The sequence below is a fragment of the Syzygium oleosum genome, unplaced genomic scaffold (assembly GCF_021117445.2).
Source record: "Syzygium oleosum isolate NSW1041296 unplaced genomic scaffold, Sole_v2.1 Sole_v2.13, whole genome shotgun sequence".
Classification (NCBI taxonomy): Eukaryota; Viridiplantae; Streptophyta; class Magnoliopsida; order Myrtales; family Myrtaceae; genus Syzygium; species Syzygium oleosum.
In genome coordinates this window covers 9,899,361-9,919,200 of record NW_026607497.1, presented here as the reverse complement: position 1 = coordinate 9,919,200, position 19,840 = coordinate 9,899,361, and the positions used below count along the sequence as shown (strand labels likewise).

General features: G+C 39.3%; 1 protein-coding gene and 1 pseudogene across 1 annotated transcript; one reads left to right on the top strand and one right to left on the bottom strand.

Annotated features, from left to right (window-relative positions):
• The window catches only part of LOC115692987 (disease resistance protein RUN1-like), an 86,859-nt pseudogene extending 85,285 nt beyond the window's left edge, over positions 1-1,574 (top strand).
• Positions 1,575-7,883: 6,309 nt separating this feature from the next.
• On the bottom strand, positions 7,884-12,378 carry LOC115667988 (disease resistance protein RUN1-like). The gene is made up of 5 exons (XM_056317010.1): positions 11,774-12,378; positions 10,399-11,647; positions 9,956-10,258; positions 8,877-9,867; positions 7,884-8,122 (listed from the first exon to the last, which is right to left on the bottom strand). Exons 1-5 carry the CDS (start codon positions 12,268-12,270, stop codon positions 8,100-8,102), a joined length of 3,063 nt encoding a protein of 1,020 aa, XP_056172985.1. The 5' UTR covers positions 12,271-12,378; the 3' UTR covers positions 7,884-8,099.
• Positions 12,379-19,840: the final 7,462 nt, after the last annotated feature.

The following is a 19,840-nucleotide window of genomic DNA, read 5'->3' as shown; positions in this document are numbered from 1 at the left end:
AAAACGTAGCATGCAGGCCTTACTTCTTTTTTGATTTTCTTGAAAAGGTTTCACGTATGAAGCATTTTCTTTGCCTAATGATCCATAGTAATTGTTTAATCGTCTGAAGACTTCCACATGTTTCTCTACTTGACTTTTGTGGTCCATCGTGCAGGGAACAGACCACCTTAACACTATTATGGCAGGCTTTGAGATCCTACCGAGCACGACATTTCTCAGCTTGGGTCGCGCCAATATTGGTGGAAGATTTGCAGATGCCTTATTGAACGTTCGGTGGCTTCACTGGCAAGGGTGCCCTCCAGATTTTGAAGCAGTCAGCATTCATTTGAGGAACCTAGTTATTCTTGATCTTTCGTGGAGTAAGGTTACAGAATCCTGGGGCGGTTGGAAAGGAATTAAGGTGGGTTTATAGCTCATTTGTTTTTGTGTTTGTGTTGGCCCTTAAGTAAATTGAGAGTTCTACGCCATCTGAACATTTTCTGTTGTTTTGCAGATGGAGCGTTTGAAAGTCATGAATCTCACAGGTTGTGTGGACTTATTAGTTAGCCCCAGCTTCTCTTGTTACCCAAATTTGGAGATACTGATCATGGAGCGATGTTCTCGATTGGTTCATTTGGATCCTTCAATTAATGATCTGAAGCTCTTGGTTTCCCTGAATTTGAGGTTTTGCTTCGAACTTAACATGTTGCCAGTGGAAATGGATGGGATGAATGCTTTGAGAGATCTCCTGATTGATGGCACTTCCATTCGGGAACTTCCTGAGTCAATAGGTAGATTGGTTCGACTGCAAATTCTTAGTGCCACTAATTGCTCCTCTTTGGTTCGTGTCCCTGGTTCAGTTTGTGAACTTCAAGCTCTTTCAGTGCTAGCCTTGGATAACGCGAAAATTCTTGAAGTCCCTGAGTCAATTGGAGACTTGGAGGAACTTAGATGCCTGTCTTTGAGGGATTGTCGTGAGCTAGGAAAGCTTCCGGAATCCATTGGCAAGTTGGAAGAGTCATTAGTAGAGTTAGATATCTCGGGTACGGGTATCTCAAGATTGCCCGATTCAACTAAAAACCTGCGGATTTTGAAAGTGCTGAAGATGGATTCTTGTTTCATAAGAGAATTTCCTTGTGACATAGGACAGTTGATAAACTTGGAAGTAGTTCATGCCTCCTGGTGCAGGAGTTTGGAGGGAGTCATTCCTAGTGATATTTCGAAACTACATCGTCTCAGAGAACTGAGGCTTCGGGGTACACGTATATCCAGCCTTCCATCAGAAATCCAGTTCATGTCAAGTCTTCAGATTCTGGATTTGCTACACTGCCACATTCTCAAAAAGTTGCCTACCCTACCCTCTAACCTAATTAACCTATATGTAGATCCCAACTTGATGCCATAAATGTAAGAATCTTAAAAATTCTGCCATAGGTGGTATTTATCGTGATAAATAATACAATGTTAGTTTGGATTAGATGGTTGAATTTTGTCATTTGTTGTGCTTAGTAGGGTTGATTAGATTATGTCACCCGCAATTTCAAATTTGTGTCGACCTACTCTTCTCAATCGAATATGTTTCCCTCTTTCTTCTATTTTTCTGTATTTCATATCAATGTGATGGATATGTATCAATTTAGCGTAGTCATGAATTTCAATGACTGTCGGGAATATATTCATAGAAACTATGATAATCTAACAATACACATGCACTGAATAAGAGAAAATGCTCATGTCATTGAAAATTAACCAAAGAGAAATGCTTTGTGTCGTTGGAAATTTGCCCTATTGTACATATTAGTCGGGAATTACTTTTTCGAACTTTGACGACGTCGCACGATAACACCCCCCAAATTTTGAGAAGTTACATATTATCCTCTTGTGCTTTGGTTTTTGTTTTTGTCACTAATTTTTTTCCCTCTGCATAGCAGATTAAAAGTTCCCTAAAAAGGGACTTGCTCTTTTTTTCTTGTCTAGAATCATCACTACTACATGGTGAATGAAGTTAAGAAAAAAGAAAGGATGTATGACTAATGAAGTTAACAACAATTCAGCTGAGTTTGTCAAGAAACATAATTTAATCCAATCTCAAATAACACTTGATAGTTATGTAGACTAGAAAAATTAGCCGTTGCGACAAATATCAAAGTTCAAGAGTTAACCTGTAACTTTTCAGAGTTTGGGGTCCATTGTGCGACATTATCAGAGTTTAGGGGAAAAAATTTGTGACATTTTAAAATTTGGGAGCTATTGCAAAATAATGCCTAATTATCCCTGATATTATAATTGTTTGGGCTTCTCGAAATGATTCACCTGTACAAATGTCGGATTGTACCTAGTACTCCTCGGGCCATCATCAAGATAAAAAGTACAAAAAATTCAAATTGGTTGGATCTGTTAACTTCTCAAAGAATAAAGTCAGCGCTACTTATCTATCAAAACACTTAACATTATAGCATACATACCTTGAACAACTTAAATTTTAAAAGAATTGGCAATGATCTCCGAACTATAAATTTTCTAGCAATAAAGTAGATGAACAATATTGAGTTCAAACGTATTTCGGTTTCAGCTTCATATCTTTTCTTGAGTTGCTCATCGACAATTGTTGCAATTATTTGTATGGAAAGTGCTCATGTCGTCGGAAATTAATGATAGAAATTATGCTTTATGTCGTTGAAATTAGCCGTATTGTACATATTAGTTGCTGAAGAAAAGCAATTAACCTCATGAATGACCACCACTTTCTTAATGAAACATTTCATTTATAAATGTTTTGTTTGTTAGACCCACGTCATACATATGGGTCGGTTTACACCCCAGTTCATAAGTGTTTGAAACCCGAACTGGGACTACACATCCAAGTTACACTAGCTGCGTTCTTTTATCCACAGCTCATGTGTTTTGTTGAGTAGATCATTAGCGTGTTTGTTTTCGGTCAATATTTCAATTTGAACTAAGGATGATCTATTAATTCTAGGGGTGTTAAACGGGTGGGTCGGGTCGGGTAAAAAAGGGTCCGCCCATATTGACCCATTCAACCCGTTTTAATCCATATTCATGAAGTGTAAATCTAACGGCCTATACCTGATCCGACTCAACCCTTATTTTAAAAGACTTTAATATCAAATCCAATTTAGGAAAAAACTTGTTTCTTATAAATTTTTAAAAATATTTATATTGCTAAAATGCTTCAATGCAATATAAAATAAGTGAACAATATTTATAATTTAAAAAAATAAAATTTAAATATTTTTAAATATCTTTTTTTTCTTTTTTTTAAAAAGAAATTTTTAATTTTTTTCCTTCTTCTTCGGCCGGCCGCAAGTGAGCTCGGTCAAATCGGCGAGAAGCTTGTCGGATGAGCTCGAGCTCGCCGATCTGGATGAGCTTGGAGCTCGCCGGACAAGCTCAAGCTCGTGATCTAGACGAGCTGAAGCTTGCTCGGCAAGCTCAAAACTTGCCCATGGCCGGTCGCCAGGAATCAGAAAAAGAAAAGGAAAAAAAGAAAAAGAAAATTAAAAAATCAATTTTAAAAATATATATATATATATATATTTTTTTCAAATGACATGTTACGATAATATGATTCACTTAAGCTACTTACCCTACAAGGCTACAACTTAATAACTTACATGGGTTGAATATGGGTTTACAAACCTATTTTCGACCCATGTAAACTTGAGCTTTAATGTTGCAAACCCATTTTGACCTGTTTTTAAAATTTCAAGTGATCCATATTCAACCTAGTGGGCCTACTAAAAATGAGTTAATAAATGGGTTTCTGACCCATATTGCCACCTCTAATCTATTCCTTGGATGGGTTGGTTCCCCGCCCAGTGATACCAGACTTTCTAGAGTGAATCTTGGCCTAAAAGACAAAAACTTGCCCAAACTTAAAAACTACATTGCATCTCAGCATGAAAGGGTTGGTCTTGCTTCCTTTTGCAGAATTTTCTTTGTGTATCGCTTTCACTGATACACACAAAGATGTGTAGAGGCAAATCAAGCAATAAAAAGATAAACGACTGACTCTGTTGATACCTAAATTTTGGCTAGCAATTTATTGCATAAAAAAATTAGGGATTGATCCCAATTTCTAAACAAAACTATTATTAATTTGCATGTTATAAGCATTATCATTTAATAGTAATAAGCCCACATAAACTGCATTGTAATTGGATTGACTTTAGTGGGGAGATTTTGACCTTAATTAGAATTAATTGGACTAAGCCCGCGAGAGCATGAATTTCGGCCAAGCCCATTGAATACTCGCCATAACCGAAAATTGCATGTGCATTGCTCATGGGATGTGCTGAATTAAGAAATTGGATCATTTGATTAAACTTGGAAAGCAATAAAGCATATTCACTACGAATTTCAACTAGTACCTATCAAGGAAATTGAGAAAGATACTCTTTATTTCTTATGGAAGTTTTTTTTTCGGTCGAACTTATGGAAGTTAATGGGTCCATTATTTTGGTGAAATATAAAAAAAGGCGAGCAAGAGGCGAGATGGGCAAGATAATAAATACTGAGTGAAGCTGGGAAAGAAAAGAAATTAAAAAAAATGAAAACATTTGTGCAAGGTAAAGCAGCTGGAATTAGCTGGCCATGAATCCGCATGGATAGTAGGTGAATCTGTGAGTTGAGGTGACAAATATTACACGGCCTAATTCCAAAAAAAATACAAACTTTTGATCGAGTGACAATTCTGACCTTAACATTTTTTGTCTCCTAAAAAATCACTAATGTTCACTTAAATCCCAAATCTAGCCTCCCTTAATTTAAAACCATTGATTTCCAACTTGTCTGTTCCACCTCAACAATAAATTCAAGTGGCTTGCTGACTGGATTTAAAGTACTATTCATTATCTTCTTTTCTGAGCCACAGCTTGAAAAATAACGGTAAAACTGTTCATCGTCTCCTTCACTTCACCAGCAAATAAAAAGATCTCTCTCCGATTAGACTCCGCCTTTTTGTCGTAATATGAAGCGCTGGACCACTACTCGTTGAGAGACGCAATGGACGAGATCCACCAAGCTCACGACCAGAAATTTTTTTTTTTCTAACAAGGGTCACTTAAAATAGAGAGTTAACGGGATGTGAAATTTGAGATAAGGGTGAAAGTTAGTGATTTTTTATGAAATAAAAAAAATTGAGATCAGAATTGTCACTCGACTTAAAGTTTGTATTTTTTTTTTTTTTGAATTAGCCCAAAATTTCACGCCACCTCCGGAGAAGATCGCTACTTAAGTTTCGAAGCCTTCCAGCAGAGCTTATGGGTCGGCATCATCTGACCGCCATTATGCTTGTCCGTACGAGACGTGTGACAATGCTTATATTCATGAGTAAAGCTCAAACTTCACTTGAGAAGAGAGCATCCCGAGTTCATGGCTGATGAGAATGCAGAGAATGCTACTCGCAATGCGGGTCATGAAATGGACGAAGCTAGTGATAAAGACAATTACGTAGGAGAAGCGCGCCAACGGGTAAGCAGACAGAAACCGAACTTGAGGACGCCACCAGCAAAGTCCGCTAAGAGGAAAGGCGCTGCCAGCCCTACTCCCGTCACATTGAATGTGGTGAAGGAACCGTGGAGAAGACATCCGAGGAAGAGAGTGAAGAAACGGAAGAGGACCAAGAGAATGTGGAGGGATGGAGATATGCAGTAAACAACGAGGATGAAAATTGAAGAGACCGAGTATGAAGATTAATGAGCTTTTCTGCAGCAACATATGTATTTAGAGGAAGGATTGGGTTGATGAGGAGACAAGAATACCAATGAGCTCGATTGCGCTCTCTCTCCATTACTCGCGGTTCCTCAATGAGCCGCATTCGTATGTGTCAAAACAAATCAGCAGCAGCATTATCCTGGGAATTTTTCTACTTAAATGAGTAATGCAGAGATACCTTGTTATGAAACCCGTCTAACGGCCATCAGCAAAATTCGTTTTCGCGGACGGTCCAAGTGATTATTCTGAATAAAAAATGAAAGCTAGGTTTCTGGTACTCTTCCAAGAACTATATAAGTTGAGAAACAATACAAGGACATGCTATTTATTTGCAGGAAGCATTTCATAGACAAAATTATATATATTTATTCATGGCCAAATTCATGCTAATTGACTGATTTTCTTAATCTTCTTCTGGTGAAATAAGGAAAAGTCGCATTATAATGAACTTAGATCATCATGTCCATGCAGCGCATATGTTTTTCAAAATTTTAGCTAACTAAAAAATTTGAATATTCAATTGTCTTTTAAGCACAATGTATTAAACAATAGGAAAATTGTCCAAAAAGTCATATACCTATTGTATTTTTACCAATTCAGTCCTAAACATGTCCTAAACATTTTCACCTATTGCGAATTGAGTCCATTCGGCCAATTTTGGCTTGAATTTACTAACGTGAACGCCGGCCGTGTCACGTAGGATAGCCGGCACGACATGGACGATTTTTAATGATATTTTAATGATTTTTCAATTATTTATTTATTATTTTTTCCTTTTTTTGTTTCTTTTTTTTTCTTCCTTTCTTCCTCCTCTAGCTGGTCGTCGACCATTGGCGGACGACCGACCGGAGGCGAGCTTCGCTAGAGGCCGGACCTCGCCTCTGGAGATCGGCCAGAGGAGGAAGAAGAAAAGAAAAAAAAAGAAAGAAAAGAAAATAAATAAATGATAAAAATATATTAAAATATTATTAAAATTATCCACGTCAACGCCGGCAGTCCTACGTGGTACAACCGGGGTCCACGTCAGCTATTTCTAGCAAAAATTAGCCGAATTGACTCAATTGGCAAAATGTGAAAATGTTTATTACTCAATTGGCAAAATTAAAAGGTTTATGACTAAATCGGCAAAACTGCAAAAGATTTATGACTTTTTGGACAATTTTTTCAATTAAACAACATGAATCCATTGCTAATCAGAAGAATTTTGCATAATTTAGCTTAATTATTTCACTTTAAAACATAATGTACTTAAGAGCCACATACGGAGCGTGCGGGCATGTAAGTAATTGGAATAAGAATCGCTGGATGAGATAAGTACCTTGCCTAGCACATGGAGGGAATTGCGTTTAAAATTTTGAAAATAAAATACACTAAACTCTTGTTAGTTAAATCGACCATAATACTACCGTCAGAAAGTTAGTTTCTTTTCTATTTTGCGTGTAAACTCAAACTTTAATACAATTATACTTTTGAATGACCTAAACATATCGATCTATAATCAGATAATTACATATATAATTTTCATATTTAGTTAAATTAAATCAATCATTGATAGAAAACAAATATAATCATTTTCAAGTTTATTTGAAATAGCAAATTGCCACTTTTTGGTAATTTAAGTGCAACAACATTCACACACATATTATACCTTTGAAGATTTTGTGTTGAATGGTCAAATTTAGAACTTTTAATTATAGCGCTAAAATTGACTAAAAAAGAACAAAACAAAGACTCTTCTCTACTATTGATCCAGGATTATTTTAAGACAAAACTATTCTTAAAAACACCTATTAGCTCTAATACCAAAAAGAAAACAAAAAAAAAACTAATTCACCAACTCTCTACCAAAATAAAAACATAAAAGAATAAAAAAAATGAAAATATTGTGGGTTAAGTCACATCATCCTATTACTAATCCCACCCCGTTTATTTTTATTTATTGTCTACTCATATTCTTTAACCTGGGCAATTCCTACTCAGCGAGCAAACTTATAGTGGTCAATTTCCGATATTCGAAAATCATAAACAAGCAAGCAATTTGATAATAGTTGACTTTGGCAAATTGGAGAATAAAATCCTATAGCAATGCTTATGCAAATGAATACACGAAGGACGGTCGAGAAAGGTGTCACATCTCAAGTATAGGGTAAATGATAAGGCCGTCCTCCTACCCAAAAGGCACAGCCTCCATTATATAACCAGCATTAACTTATTACCACAATATATATTCATCTATATATCCGACAAAATAGCAAGCTAGTTATAAGATTACAGTTCACAAGTCCACCCAAAAGAATATATACATCTCCGGTGACTAACAAACTAAACCCAACGATACAACTATATCTATTTATACCAAAATCCAACTCCTACAAGCTCTCGTCCTATTCGCCAGTAATTGTGGAACCTGAAAAAGAATTGAGATATATGGTATGAGTAATCCACCACTCAGTAAGTGGTACAAATCTTTTCTAAGTAGAGTGAGCATCCACTATATATATTTATAAACGGTACCAGAAACATATTTGTGAAAAATTAGTATATAAAAATATGTACAAGATCAAAAAATTAGTTATATCACTTCAACAAAACTATATACATCTCAGGAACTACTCATTTGATCAACAATATCAAAACAAACATTAATATTCCAGTCCAATGATAAATGTGGTGCTCAACATGACTTGATTACATTTTTTGAAGAAGATTTCGGACTTGAATCAATCCATAGGACTCAGTTGCATTCTGTACATAAAGTTTAGAAATCCCTCAACTGAGAGATGGGCTTGAGTCTCTTGGGCCTAATTCTATTTTTTTCTTTTTAAATTGGCCCATTCGTTACCAAAGGAACTATAAAACTCATTCTAACAGCCTTGAAGTTGCCTTTGAGAGCAATCAAACAAACTGTGAAATCTTTCACCGAGTCAAACAGAAACTAACACGTATGCGCAAAATCGCAGTAAGTTGACACACACACACGAGACAATAAAAAGTGTGCGAGTGTGATGGCCAAAGCAAAGAAAGAAAAATGTAAATTGAAAATTCAGAACAGAGGCGAAAATTTTTATTTATTCCCCTAATAGCCCTTATTGCAGGAAGATCAGTTGACATGCTTGATGAGTTACAAATATGAGTTAAAAGGGATTGGAGCGCTAACTTACTTTGTAGCCAAACCTCATCCACCAATAACTTTCTTGCTTCTGTCTGATCGCCACCTTGCTTCAATGTCTGACTCGTCGTCGTCATGCTGATGTGATGTCCATCAGCCTGGAACTGGGTCGCAGTCTCACATCCGTTGAACTGATGCCGTGCCCGTTTAGTAGTTTCAACTTTCAAGATGAGAACACCGTCATCTAATCTGAGGTTTTGGAGATCAGAGTATCCACGAACAGTCACAATCAGCTGAGAAATATCAGTATATACTAGAAGTAAGACCCTCAGAGAGGCTAATCCCGTAATGTTGCATTCCCCTGTCAAACTTTTGCAGCCTGAGAAATCTATCTCTTCTAAACTCTCTAGATTCTTAATGCCTCCAGGAAATTCTCTTACAAAAGTGCGAGGCATCTTTAGTACTTTCAAGTTTCTCAAATCCTTGACAGATAAAGGTAGTTCGTCGACTACCGCATCTGAAAGATCCATGACTTGCAGCCCCCCAAGGCTTCCGATGGAATCTGGCAGTTTCCACAAGCTCCTGCAGTTTCTCAGTGATAGCGTCTGTAAATTCTCCAGCAATCCAATTGAACAAGGGAGCTCACTCAGTTCAGTGTCGTCCAATGCTAGGTATGAAAGAGATTTCAAGTTACCAATTGAATTGGATAGAGACAAGGATTTACAATTGCAAGCACTCAGAATTTCAAGCTTCCCATATGAACCCTCAGGGAAATCAATGGCTTTAACGGAAGTTCCATCGATGTAAAGCTCTTTCAAAGCTACCAAGGAAGCTATATCTTCTGGCAACTCTTGCACGAAGCTGCAGAACTTGATATTCAAAGAAACTAAGTTCCTTAGCTTGCTAATGGATCTGCCAACACCCGGTAATGTAGAACAGTATTCCAGGTTTAGTCTCTCTAAGTTTGCGGGTGCATGGGAAACTGGAGATTCAGCTAGCCAACCACAATGTTTAAGGATCAAAACTTTCAAGTTTTTGGCCTTCTGCAAAACAAGAAAATATAAAAGCCTTGTTTACTACAGGGTATTGTCCAATATGAAGCAAAAAAAATGCACATTTATGCCATCATACCTTCATAATTTGTCTCCAGCACCCCCAAGTTCTGGAGGTACTCCGAGACAGATCAAGAACGACCAAGTCTGACAGATCTAAAGCAAGTAGACTGGAGATCTTGTGGCACCATTGCCATTCAAGCCACTTTAATCGTGGAAGGAAAAGATCCTCTCTGGAGTTCTTAGCACTCTGCTGTTTTCCTTTAATAATAGCGTGGTTCATTCTAAGATACCTAAGATTCGAGAAATTACGAAAAAATCTGCGTTCAGGTAATGAATGGGAGTTGTCGAACGTGGCACTAAGGGCTTCAACAGCATCGACCTGCCAATCGTGGAAAAATGGTAAAAGGAGAAAGTGAAATAGAAGTGCATTCACAATCATCTCTGAAAACAGAATTACGTAATCAAAAGAAGTACTCTAATTCAAACTAAAAAAGAGACTTTCTTGTCTTCAAAATATACCTTCCTTTCATTCAATACTCGTTCAATATCCTCCCGATTCCATAGCCTGCTACGCTTGAAAGGCTCCCTTGGATTTTCCTCCTTGACAATCTGCCTCCCAAGGACTTTTAGTTGATTATTCATCCACAATTCATTATTTTCTCTGGTCTTTACCAAAGACATGTTATGAAGTTCGTCAACACCTCTACAAGGATCATATTTACAAGCTTCCCACATGTAACACGGAATTGTCTTGTCCTTTCCCATAAAAAAACATGCTGTATCGAGAAATATCTGTTGGGCATTGTCCTCTAAAGCTTCATATCTCCTCTTCAGAATTCGTTTGACTTCCTTATTGAAAGGCTCTCGCTTCAATCTATCCAATGCCTCCTCCCAAAACTTTATGGGCTTTCCATATAAAGATGAACCGACAACCTGAATAACAGAAGGAAGCCCTCCAGTAGCCAAATTAATGTCCTGTGCCAAAGAGGAGAATTCCTCTGGAAGAGGTTTTCCTCTAAGAGCATACTTACAGAACAGTTGAAAAGCATGTCCATCATTCATTTGCTTTAGCTCGTATTTTTCAACGATGATGTCATCACAAATTTTGACAACACTGCTTCTTCTGGAGGTGTCAAGCCTCTGGCTTCCAGTTTCAAGCACACTTAGACGAGCAGTTTCTGGAGATTCGTAGTTTTCAACGGGCACCTGACCATATCTGTCAACAAGATTGCTTCTCATAGAGATAATGATTATCCTACTTCCTGGGCCAAACCAACTTGGATCTCTGGCTAACGAATCGATTTGCTCAAAATCACTAACATCGTCAAGGACAATGAGAACCCTCAGATTTCTAAATTTGTACTTGATAAATGCGGTACCTTCGGCAGAAGATTTGAGTGTACATGTTTTCTTTTGAAGGTCACTAATTAAATCTTCTTGGAGAGATAGGAGCCTCCTTTCCTCAAACTTTCCATGGACATCGTTAAGGAAGCTGCAGCATCCTTCAAAGAGATGATGGATTTTGTTGTAGACAATCTTGGCAAGAGTTGACTTACCGATCCCTGAAAGGCCCGATATCTCAACCACATATTTTCCCGTCAGCATTTGCCCTTCAACCACTCGTCCATTTTCATAGTGAACACCAAGTTTTCTCATCATCTCTTGCACATGGTGATCCATTCCCACTAAATGTTCTGTCACATCTAACTCGTCCTTCCTCAACAGCCGGCGGACCGTCAAAACGACCTCCTTTATGAGTTCATGATCCCTGCCAAACGGGAAAAGAAGGAAAGAGGAAGATGTGAAAAGGAACAAATGGTCGTTTACTAGATCGTTTACTAGATCACTAGTGTTGGGGAAGTAGAAAAGCATCGAAATCTTGATTTCAAATTACCCGTGCTGGAATTTCTCCAATTCCCATCCTAGTTTTCCTGAAACACTCTGCAAAGCCTCCTTCCACTTGTTTATAGTCGCTGACTCCACCCCCTGGGCCGCATGGCTGCAGAAGGACTGCTGATAACTCTCCTGCTGTTTGCCGACCACTGAAGGGCTGACATCGTAGAAAATGGGCATGATTGTCCCGCGACACTCCACCATTTTCTCCACCTCCTTCAGGCAACTCTTACTGGAAGCGAAATCTTTGGAGAAGATGGGTATGCATATCTCCGACTGCCTGATGACTCGGAAGATCTTTTCCATGATCTCTTCTCCGATCTCAATCCCCTCGCGGGCGATAAATGCATCGATCCCTGAATCGGTGAGGCTTTGGTGGAGACATCCAAGGAAGTTGCTCCGATCATCTCCTCCTCTGAAACTGAGGAAGACTTGGTAGCGGCTGACGTTCGGCCATCTAGAAGGTGGAAGAGACGAGTGATTAGTGCAGACATCCATGAGTTAGAAGCTCGAGAAGAAGCTCAAAGACCAGGTCTTTGTTCGGACAGGGGACGACAGGAAGATCGCTCGAGGAAGAGAACAAGCTTTACGGATCTGCTCCGATCTACGGAGTTTACAGACCAACGCTATGGAATCTTGACTTGGATCAGGTCGCCGATTATTCAATATTCCCATTAAAATTCAATTATATTTCGCAATATTTCATTTGTGGTCCAGCATTTCATGTGTAGGGAAAATACTCATTCATAATAAAATATATTATTTTTAGAAACATCTACTTTTCAAGAGTTCGATAAAACAGAGAAAATTCTAAATAAGAACCTGCAGTTAAGCGGTTTTCTCAAAAATGACTCAAAGTAGACATTATCTCAATTAAAGACCAAGTATCTAATTTAGAGTGCGTTTGTTTTACGGAAAATATAACGTTTTGGAAAATATTTTCCAGAAAATTATTTTTAGGAAAAAGTTAGTTTTACTTTATTTGGTGATATATAATGGAAAATATTTTATGGTGTTTGGATCTCATTTGAAAAATATTTGGAAAATAATTTCAATCCCATTATTTTATCTCAGTCAAAAAAAATTTCTAATTTTTAAATATTTTTATTTTTAAAAATAAAAGAAAAAAAGAAAGAAAAAAATAAAATATTAAAAAAGTAAAGGGAAGCAATTCCGAAAAGTATTTTCATCTTCTTAGATTAAGAAATTTACTTTCCTAATTTTATATACATGAATATTTTCTTGACCGTTCAATTGACTAATCATTTTCGGTGAACAAAACGGGTGAAACTCCGAAAACGGATTCTCAAAAATATTTTCCCTGAAACAACCCAAATCATATTCAAAGTCAGGGGCATTTTCGTCTAAGCACTTTTTTCTTTATTTTTCTTTTTCATTCTTCATTTTCTCTTTATTGTGTTTTCTTTATATCTCCTTTTTCTTTCTTCATCTTCCTCACACCTCCTTCTTCGTCACCTTCATCTGTTCATTCCCCACACTTCCAGCAACGTGAACTTGGCAAAGTCGCTCCAAAATGGAGCTTATTCGGAAACCTCGCCACGCAATCATGAGCAGGGACCAAATTCTCCTGTCCACGCTTCCTCACATATCCCTGTGCGCCACTACCGCTACCACTAAAGCTACAATGACCATTTTGATAATCATAGCTGCAACTAGGGTTTTGGTGGATACTGTAATTCCCTTTGTCGTCGTCGTCGTCATCATCGCTGAATCCGCCGCCGCCGGACGTTGCGCCTGGTGACGGGGTTGGGCCGATTGGGAAGTGTCTGGCCGTGAGAGGATCTTTTGAAGCGCTTCCTCCAGAAGGGATCCACCATGGACGAGTTCACAGGATCGCCTTCTGCATCGTCCATTGTTTCATACCACGATGAAGAAAGAAAAAGGAGAAAAACAGAGTGAAGAAAACAAAACAAAGAGAAAGTGAAAATGAAGAAAGAAAAAGAAAATTAAAGAAAAATAAAGATAAAAGTGCTTGGACGAAAATGCCCCTGACTTTGAATAAGATTTGGAGTTTGCGTCCTTATTTGAGACTAAGTTAAGCACTTTAAATCTTTATTTGAGACAATATTCACTTTGGGTCCTCTTTTGAGAAGACGGCTCCACTTCGGGTTCTTATTTGGAATTTTTCCTAATGAAAATGAAGATTAATAATCAAACCAAATAAGGGTTAATTTACACGCTAAGAAAAACCAAAAACAAGAGAAATAAAATTAAAAAGAAAAAGTTTTAAAAAGAAACAAAAAATATTTTTAAAAATTGACAATTAGAAAAAGAAAAAAAGAAAAGAAATAGTGGCGGCCACCGTTGATTCTGGCAGGGATCCTCGACCGCTGTCAGAGCAATGACAAGGGTTGCCAGCCCTTGTCCACTGTTGGAGAGGGGCCTCTCTAGCGGCGGTTTATGGTGGTAGGTAGAGCCCAACCATTGCTTAGCCACCTCTCGCTCTCTCTCGTTTTTTTGCACTATTATAAAAATGATCCAATATTATTGATTTTCAGAAAGGATAATTCAAGTAATTAATTGCAACGAAAAGTATAAATAGAACAAATAAAGTTTACTATGAACGAATACGGTTAGTACAATGATTCTTTATTATTTGAAATTACTTGCGGAAAATGATAAGATTTATCATGACAAAGTAAAGTTTACTACGAACAAATAATTTTTATAGACAAGTAACTCACTTTATTCTTGACCAACATGGTGTACCATAAAATAAATGAAGTTATACTAATTATAATTTTGGTTATGAGTAAAACTTTAAATTGCTTCATCTTAGATCTCGTGTGGACCTCGGCATCCCTCGGACGTAAAATACATATAGGGTATTTCCTTCTTTTAGAGAAAATAAAGATTCAAAGGGAATTAGGGGACTGGACGTGTGGGTGCCGGCATGTTAAAATAATTTTACTATACAAGAATTTCATTTTATTTTTGAAAACAAAGATTTACCAAAACGAGGTCTACTTTACATTTATTGTATATGACTCCCAACAAATAAGCTTTTGACCTGCTACTTGTAAGTAAGGGCACGCATAGTAACATTTCTATTTCTCTATTTTTCTATTTTTCTATTTTTCTATTTCTGAGAACATGTTTGGCAATCCGTTTAGTAATGTAATTTCATTTTTCTATTTAGGAACAAATTTTTATTCCGAAATAGGTTTGGAACAAAAATCGAAGTAAAAAATTACTTTTCTATTTCTAACGAGAAATGAGAAAGGGAAAAACCACCAAAACCCCAACTTTGCTTTCGTGACACATTTACTCCGAACTTTTTTTGACACCAAAACCCCAACTTTGCTATTTGTGACACATTTACCCCATATATGTAGTCTTGGGTATTTTAGTTTTTTTTCCCTTTTTCTATTTTTTTCTATTTTTTTTTCTTTTTTCTGGCGAGGTCGCCGGAGACCTCGCCCCGCCCGTGCGAGGGCCGCCTCACCGGCGTTGGCGAGGGCGCCTCGCCTGTCGGGCATCGGCGAAGGACCTCTCCGCCCTGCGTGGTCGCCCTCGCCGCATTGCGAGTGCAGCGCCGCCGCCGGCGTCCGGGCGAGGACCTCGCCCGCCTGTGCGAGGTGAAGGCCGCCCCGCCCGGGCGGGCGAGGCGCCCGCGGCGCCGGCGAGGGCTTCCTCGCCCGCCCAGTGCGAGGGCGGCCGCTGCATCCGGCGAGGGCGACCTCGCTGACGCCGGCGAGGGTCGCCTCGCCGACGCTTCTCTCGGCGCTCGGCGAGGGTCGCCTCGCTCGCCTGTGGCGAGGGCGACTCGCTCGACGCCGCGAGGGCCGCCTCGCCGGATCTCGGCGAGGGGGGCCCTCGCGGCGCCGAGCGAGGGCGGCCTCGCTGATCCGGCGAGGGCGACCCTCGCCGGCTGGCCGAGCGAGGTCGCCCTCGCCGGACCGGGCGAGGGCCGCCGCCCGACGCCGACGGCAGCCTCGCTCGACGCCGACCGGGCACTCGCCGCCCAGCGAGGGCAGCCTTCACCTCGCCCGGGCGGGCGAGGGTCCCTCGACCGACTCGCGAGGCGAGGGCCGCTCGCCGAATGCCGGCGAGGCGCCCGCCCGGGCGGGGCGAGGTCCTCTGGCGACGCCACTGGCGAGGTCGCCGGAGACTCCTAGGCGGCGAGGGCACCCCGAAAAAAAGAAAAAACAAAAAAAATAGAAAAAAGGAAAAAGACTAAAATACCCTAGGCTACAGTATATCGGGGTAAATGTGTCACAAATAACAAAGTTTTGGGGTTTTTGGTGTCACAAAAAAAGTTTGGGGTAAATGTGTCACGTAGGGCAAAGTTTGGGGTTTTTGGTGGTTTTTTCCCAATGAGAAATAAAAACTCTTTCTATCGCTCGTCCTTGCCATTAGCCGGCCACCCCCTTGCTGCTCACTATTTCTACCGGTCGCCTCCCGCCACCATCGGCCACCTCTTGCCGTCGGCCGCCTCTCGCCGTCGGCCACCTACCACCGGCGTCCTTCACCAACTGCCTCCTCCCACCGTCATCTTCCGTTGTTCGCCGCCGCCCAACGCCGGCCGCAACCCACCCACCGTCGCCTCCCGCGTCCTTTGCCGCCACCTGCCGCCCGGCTCCCACCGCCGTCCACCGTCGACCGCCTCTTGCCGCCGACCACCATACGATTGCCTCCCGCTGTTGGCCGCCATCATCCGCTGCCGCCACCCGGCCACCTCCCGCCGCCGGCCACCGTCCTCCGACACTCACCGCCCTCCATCGGCCGCCGGAAGGTGAAATTTTGTGTCGTTATCAAACGAATTTCTATTTCAGAAACAGAAATTTTGTGTCATTATCAAACACGCATTTTTGCTTAGAAACTCGTCCTCGAAATAGAAATAGAAAAATATATTTCTGGCTAGAAATTGATTTCTGGAACAGAAATGTTACTATGCGCGCCCTAAATGACCGGGCCTTTACCCGAACATAGAAGCTCCTTCCACGAGACACTCCTTTGTCTCAAATGCCCCTCTTTTCATAAATGTGTCTCAAGCAGCCTCTTAAATCAAAAGTTGAGGTAAAAAGTCGCTGACCATGGCGCATATGTCACAGGCATACAGATTTTGCCGAATAGCCAGTGTGACATCTAATGAGCCGAGAATACCAAGCTAGCCTTCCTTTTAAATATTAGGGTTAATATCATAAAAAACTCCAAACTGGTATATTTGTGATAAATTTATCTCAAATTATTTTTTTTATCACAAAAAACCCTAAACTGGTACTCTTGTGATAATTTTACCCCGAACTATTTTGTTGATCACCAAAAACCCCACACTGGTACACCTGTGATAATTTTACTCCCGAACTAATTTTTTGATCACAAAAAACCCTAAACTGGTACACCTTTAACAAATTTGCCCTCCGTTAGTTTTCGTTAAATTTTACTGTCAAATTGCTAAGTTTAATGACACGTGGTAGTTAACAGGTGTACCGGTTTTGGGTTTTACCTCTTTGTTTATCATAAGTTTACCGATTTGTGATTTTTCGTGATATTAATCCAATTTAACGAACACTAACGGAGGGTAAATTTGTCACAAATGTATCAGTTTGAGGTTTTTAGTAGTAAAAAAATTAGTTCTGGGGTAAAATTGTCACATGTGTACCAGTGTGTGGTTTTTCGTGGTAAAAAAAATAGTTCGGGATAAAATTGTCACAAGTATACCAGTTTGGAGTTTTTCGTGGTCAAAAAAATAGTTCGGAGTAAAATTGTCACTGGTGTATCAGTTTCGGATTTTTTGTTGTCAAAAAAATAATTCGGGGTAAAATTATCACAAATGTACTAGTTTGGGGTTTTTCGTAGTATTAACCCTAACTATTATTTCTAAAAATAGTATGATGAATAGTATCTTCACAATGGATTGTACTACGCCAAGTTTAGCTCAAGCATCTAGTCCCTCGAACGAGACATAGAAAACACTTCTAACAACTGATTTCAACATGTCATGGCCTTATCATGAGAGCGGCATTAGCTCCCAACTGGTTTGTGTACGGGAGGCCAACCCCATCATAAGAGTTCCTCTAAAAATGTTATTCATTATACTCTAGAATTACCAGCACAAACACCCTGACGCGACTCTTATAAACCAGTTTATTATCTCTTCTGCATCACTCACTCTTCACCCCAATGCCACAAAACTCCACTCTTTAGCTTACGAGAGTACGGGAGAATTAGGTCCTTGACACATGCATATTCATGAGCGCAATTTCACTCAATGTCGAGAAAGAGTATTTTTTATGTCGCTTACACGGCCGACATGTTGCAATTGTCCAATCTTACGACTCCTGTGATATATTTCTCATCTTACGTGACACTTAATTTTAGAGTCACTCACTTTTAATTAACATTTTATTACCATGTAATGTAATTGTACACGCGGTATAACAGTCACATAAAATATCTTCTCTAATAGAGGAGCATTATCAAATGAAGATCATACATCACTTAATTTTGGTTTTTCTCTCTCTTGCTTGTGGTTTTATATTTAATTTTATATTGTGCTATCATGATAGTTTATTCTAAATTGGTTTCACTTTGACATATTTACCCTAAAATATTTTTTGACCCACATAAATTTTCAAAGTGGTACCATTTGTCCTAAATATATCTTCCGCTGGCATTCCTTCCAATTTTGCCATCAATTGTCTTATAGAGCCTTGCATAATAGAGGCGATCATTTGGTGGGTCCAAGCTAGGTTGCGCATAAATTTTGCCCAACTCGCCCGTCATAATAGAGGCGATCATTCGGCGGGTCCGGGACATGCTTGACTCTTGCCCAACTGGGCTGGGTTGCGCATTTCCTTACAGAATGCACTTTTCCAAACCCGCCTAATAAATTTATTGTGCTTGTATGACTCGAGATGGACATGGATGTGCCCATGGACCGCCACGTCCATTATCAAGACTAGTTTATCCCATCCCACCTCGCTATTGCGCTGAAAATTAGATACCATCGAGAAAGGATGTTTGAAACAATCTTCTGGTCCCTAGACATAAATGAGCTTACTCTACGTTTGGTACGATGGAACGGAATAAGAGAGGAGTGGGGTAAAGGAAGGAATGGATTGGAATAGATATTACAATGTTTACTTGTCATGAATGAATGAGGTGGAAAGAATACGGCGATTCCTTTTCTTGTGTTCGGAAAATTTTTGAATATAGAAGGAATCATATTAAAATGTATAAAATGTCCTCAAAATATGTTATGTTGAACTGTGAGGAAGAAAATAAAGGTTGCACTTAAAATTATTGTGTACAATTTTATATTTCGCTAAGCAATGGAGCGGTCATTCCAAGGATGGAGACATTGGTATGGCCGCTCCCCTTGTTCCCCTTGTTTGATGGTGATGAAGCTAGAAATTCAGCTGCAATCTTTTCAACCTTCCTTTCTTGAGTGACCTCGAATCCTTCAAAGAAGTCTCTTGTGGAAACTCTCTGGAGACTCCGACGCTCAAGTCAACGTATGAAGAGAGAGCTGAGAATGCTCTAATTGAGCTCTGGGAAGATGAATCTTCTTAATAATTAAACAAATTGAACGATTGTGGATCCAACAACTTTTGACTTCTATTAAAAGAAATAATAAGAAAGCAAAATGGAAAGTCAGTGGTTCATATGATGCCTTCAAAGCAAGGAATTGTGATATGCCTTACCTTGTTCATAAAACAAACTTGTTCAAAGAAGTCGATTCATCATATTTGCTGGATCTATCTACTGATAGAATATTTAAATATTAAACAACGTTTTCATTTACCTGCTTAAATTTTTAGAAGAGTCCATAGTAATCCCATAAAATCTTACATGATATAAGAGCAGGAGGTCCTATGTTCGAATCTTGTCTCATATTTTACTAGTCTATAATCAATCTTTTTCCATTAGTTGAGATCCCCTATATTTTATATGTGAGGGGCATATCTGGAAAGACAGGAAATGACTCTCAAAGATAAGAGTTAGGGAATATCATGGAACAAAGAAAAACAAATATAGTCAAATAATCCATTAGATAGGAAAGTAATCCACGTTACGAATACTATAAACTAACCCTTGATTG

Bases quoted from the DNA above. Each gene is read 5' to 3' on its own strand.
- LOC115667988 (XM_056317010.1), bottom strand. From the start codon at position 12,270: ATGGATGTCTGCACTAATCACTCGTCTCTTCCACCTTCTAGATGGCCG. The intron at 11,648-11,773 runs GTAATTTGAAAT...CCCGTTTGGCAG, and splicing joins TTGGAGAAATTCCAGCACGG to GGATCATGAACTCATAAAGG. The intron at 10,259-10,398 runs GTATATTTTGAA...CACGATTGGCAG, and splicing joins GAGTATTGAATGAAAGGAAG to GTCGATGCTGTTGAAGCCCT.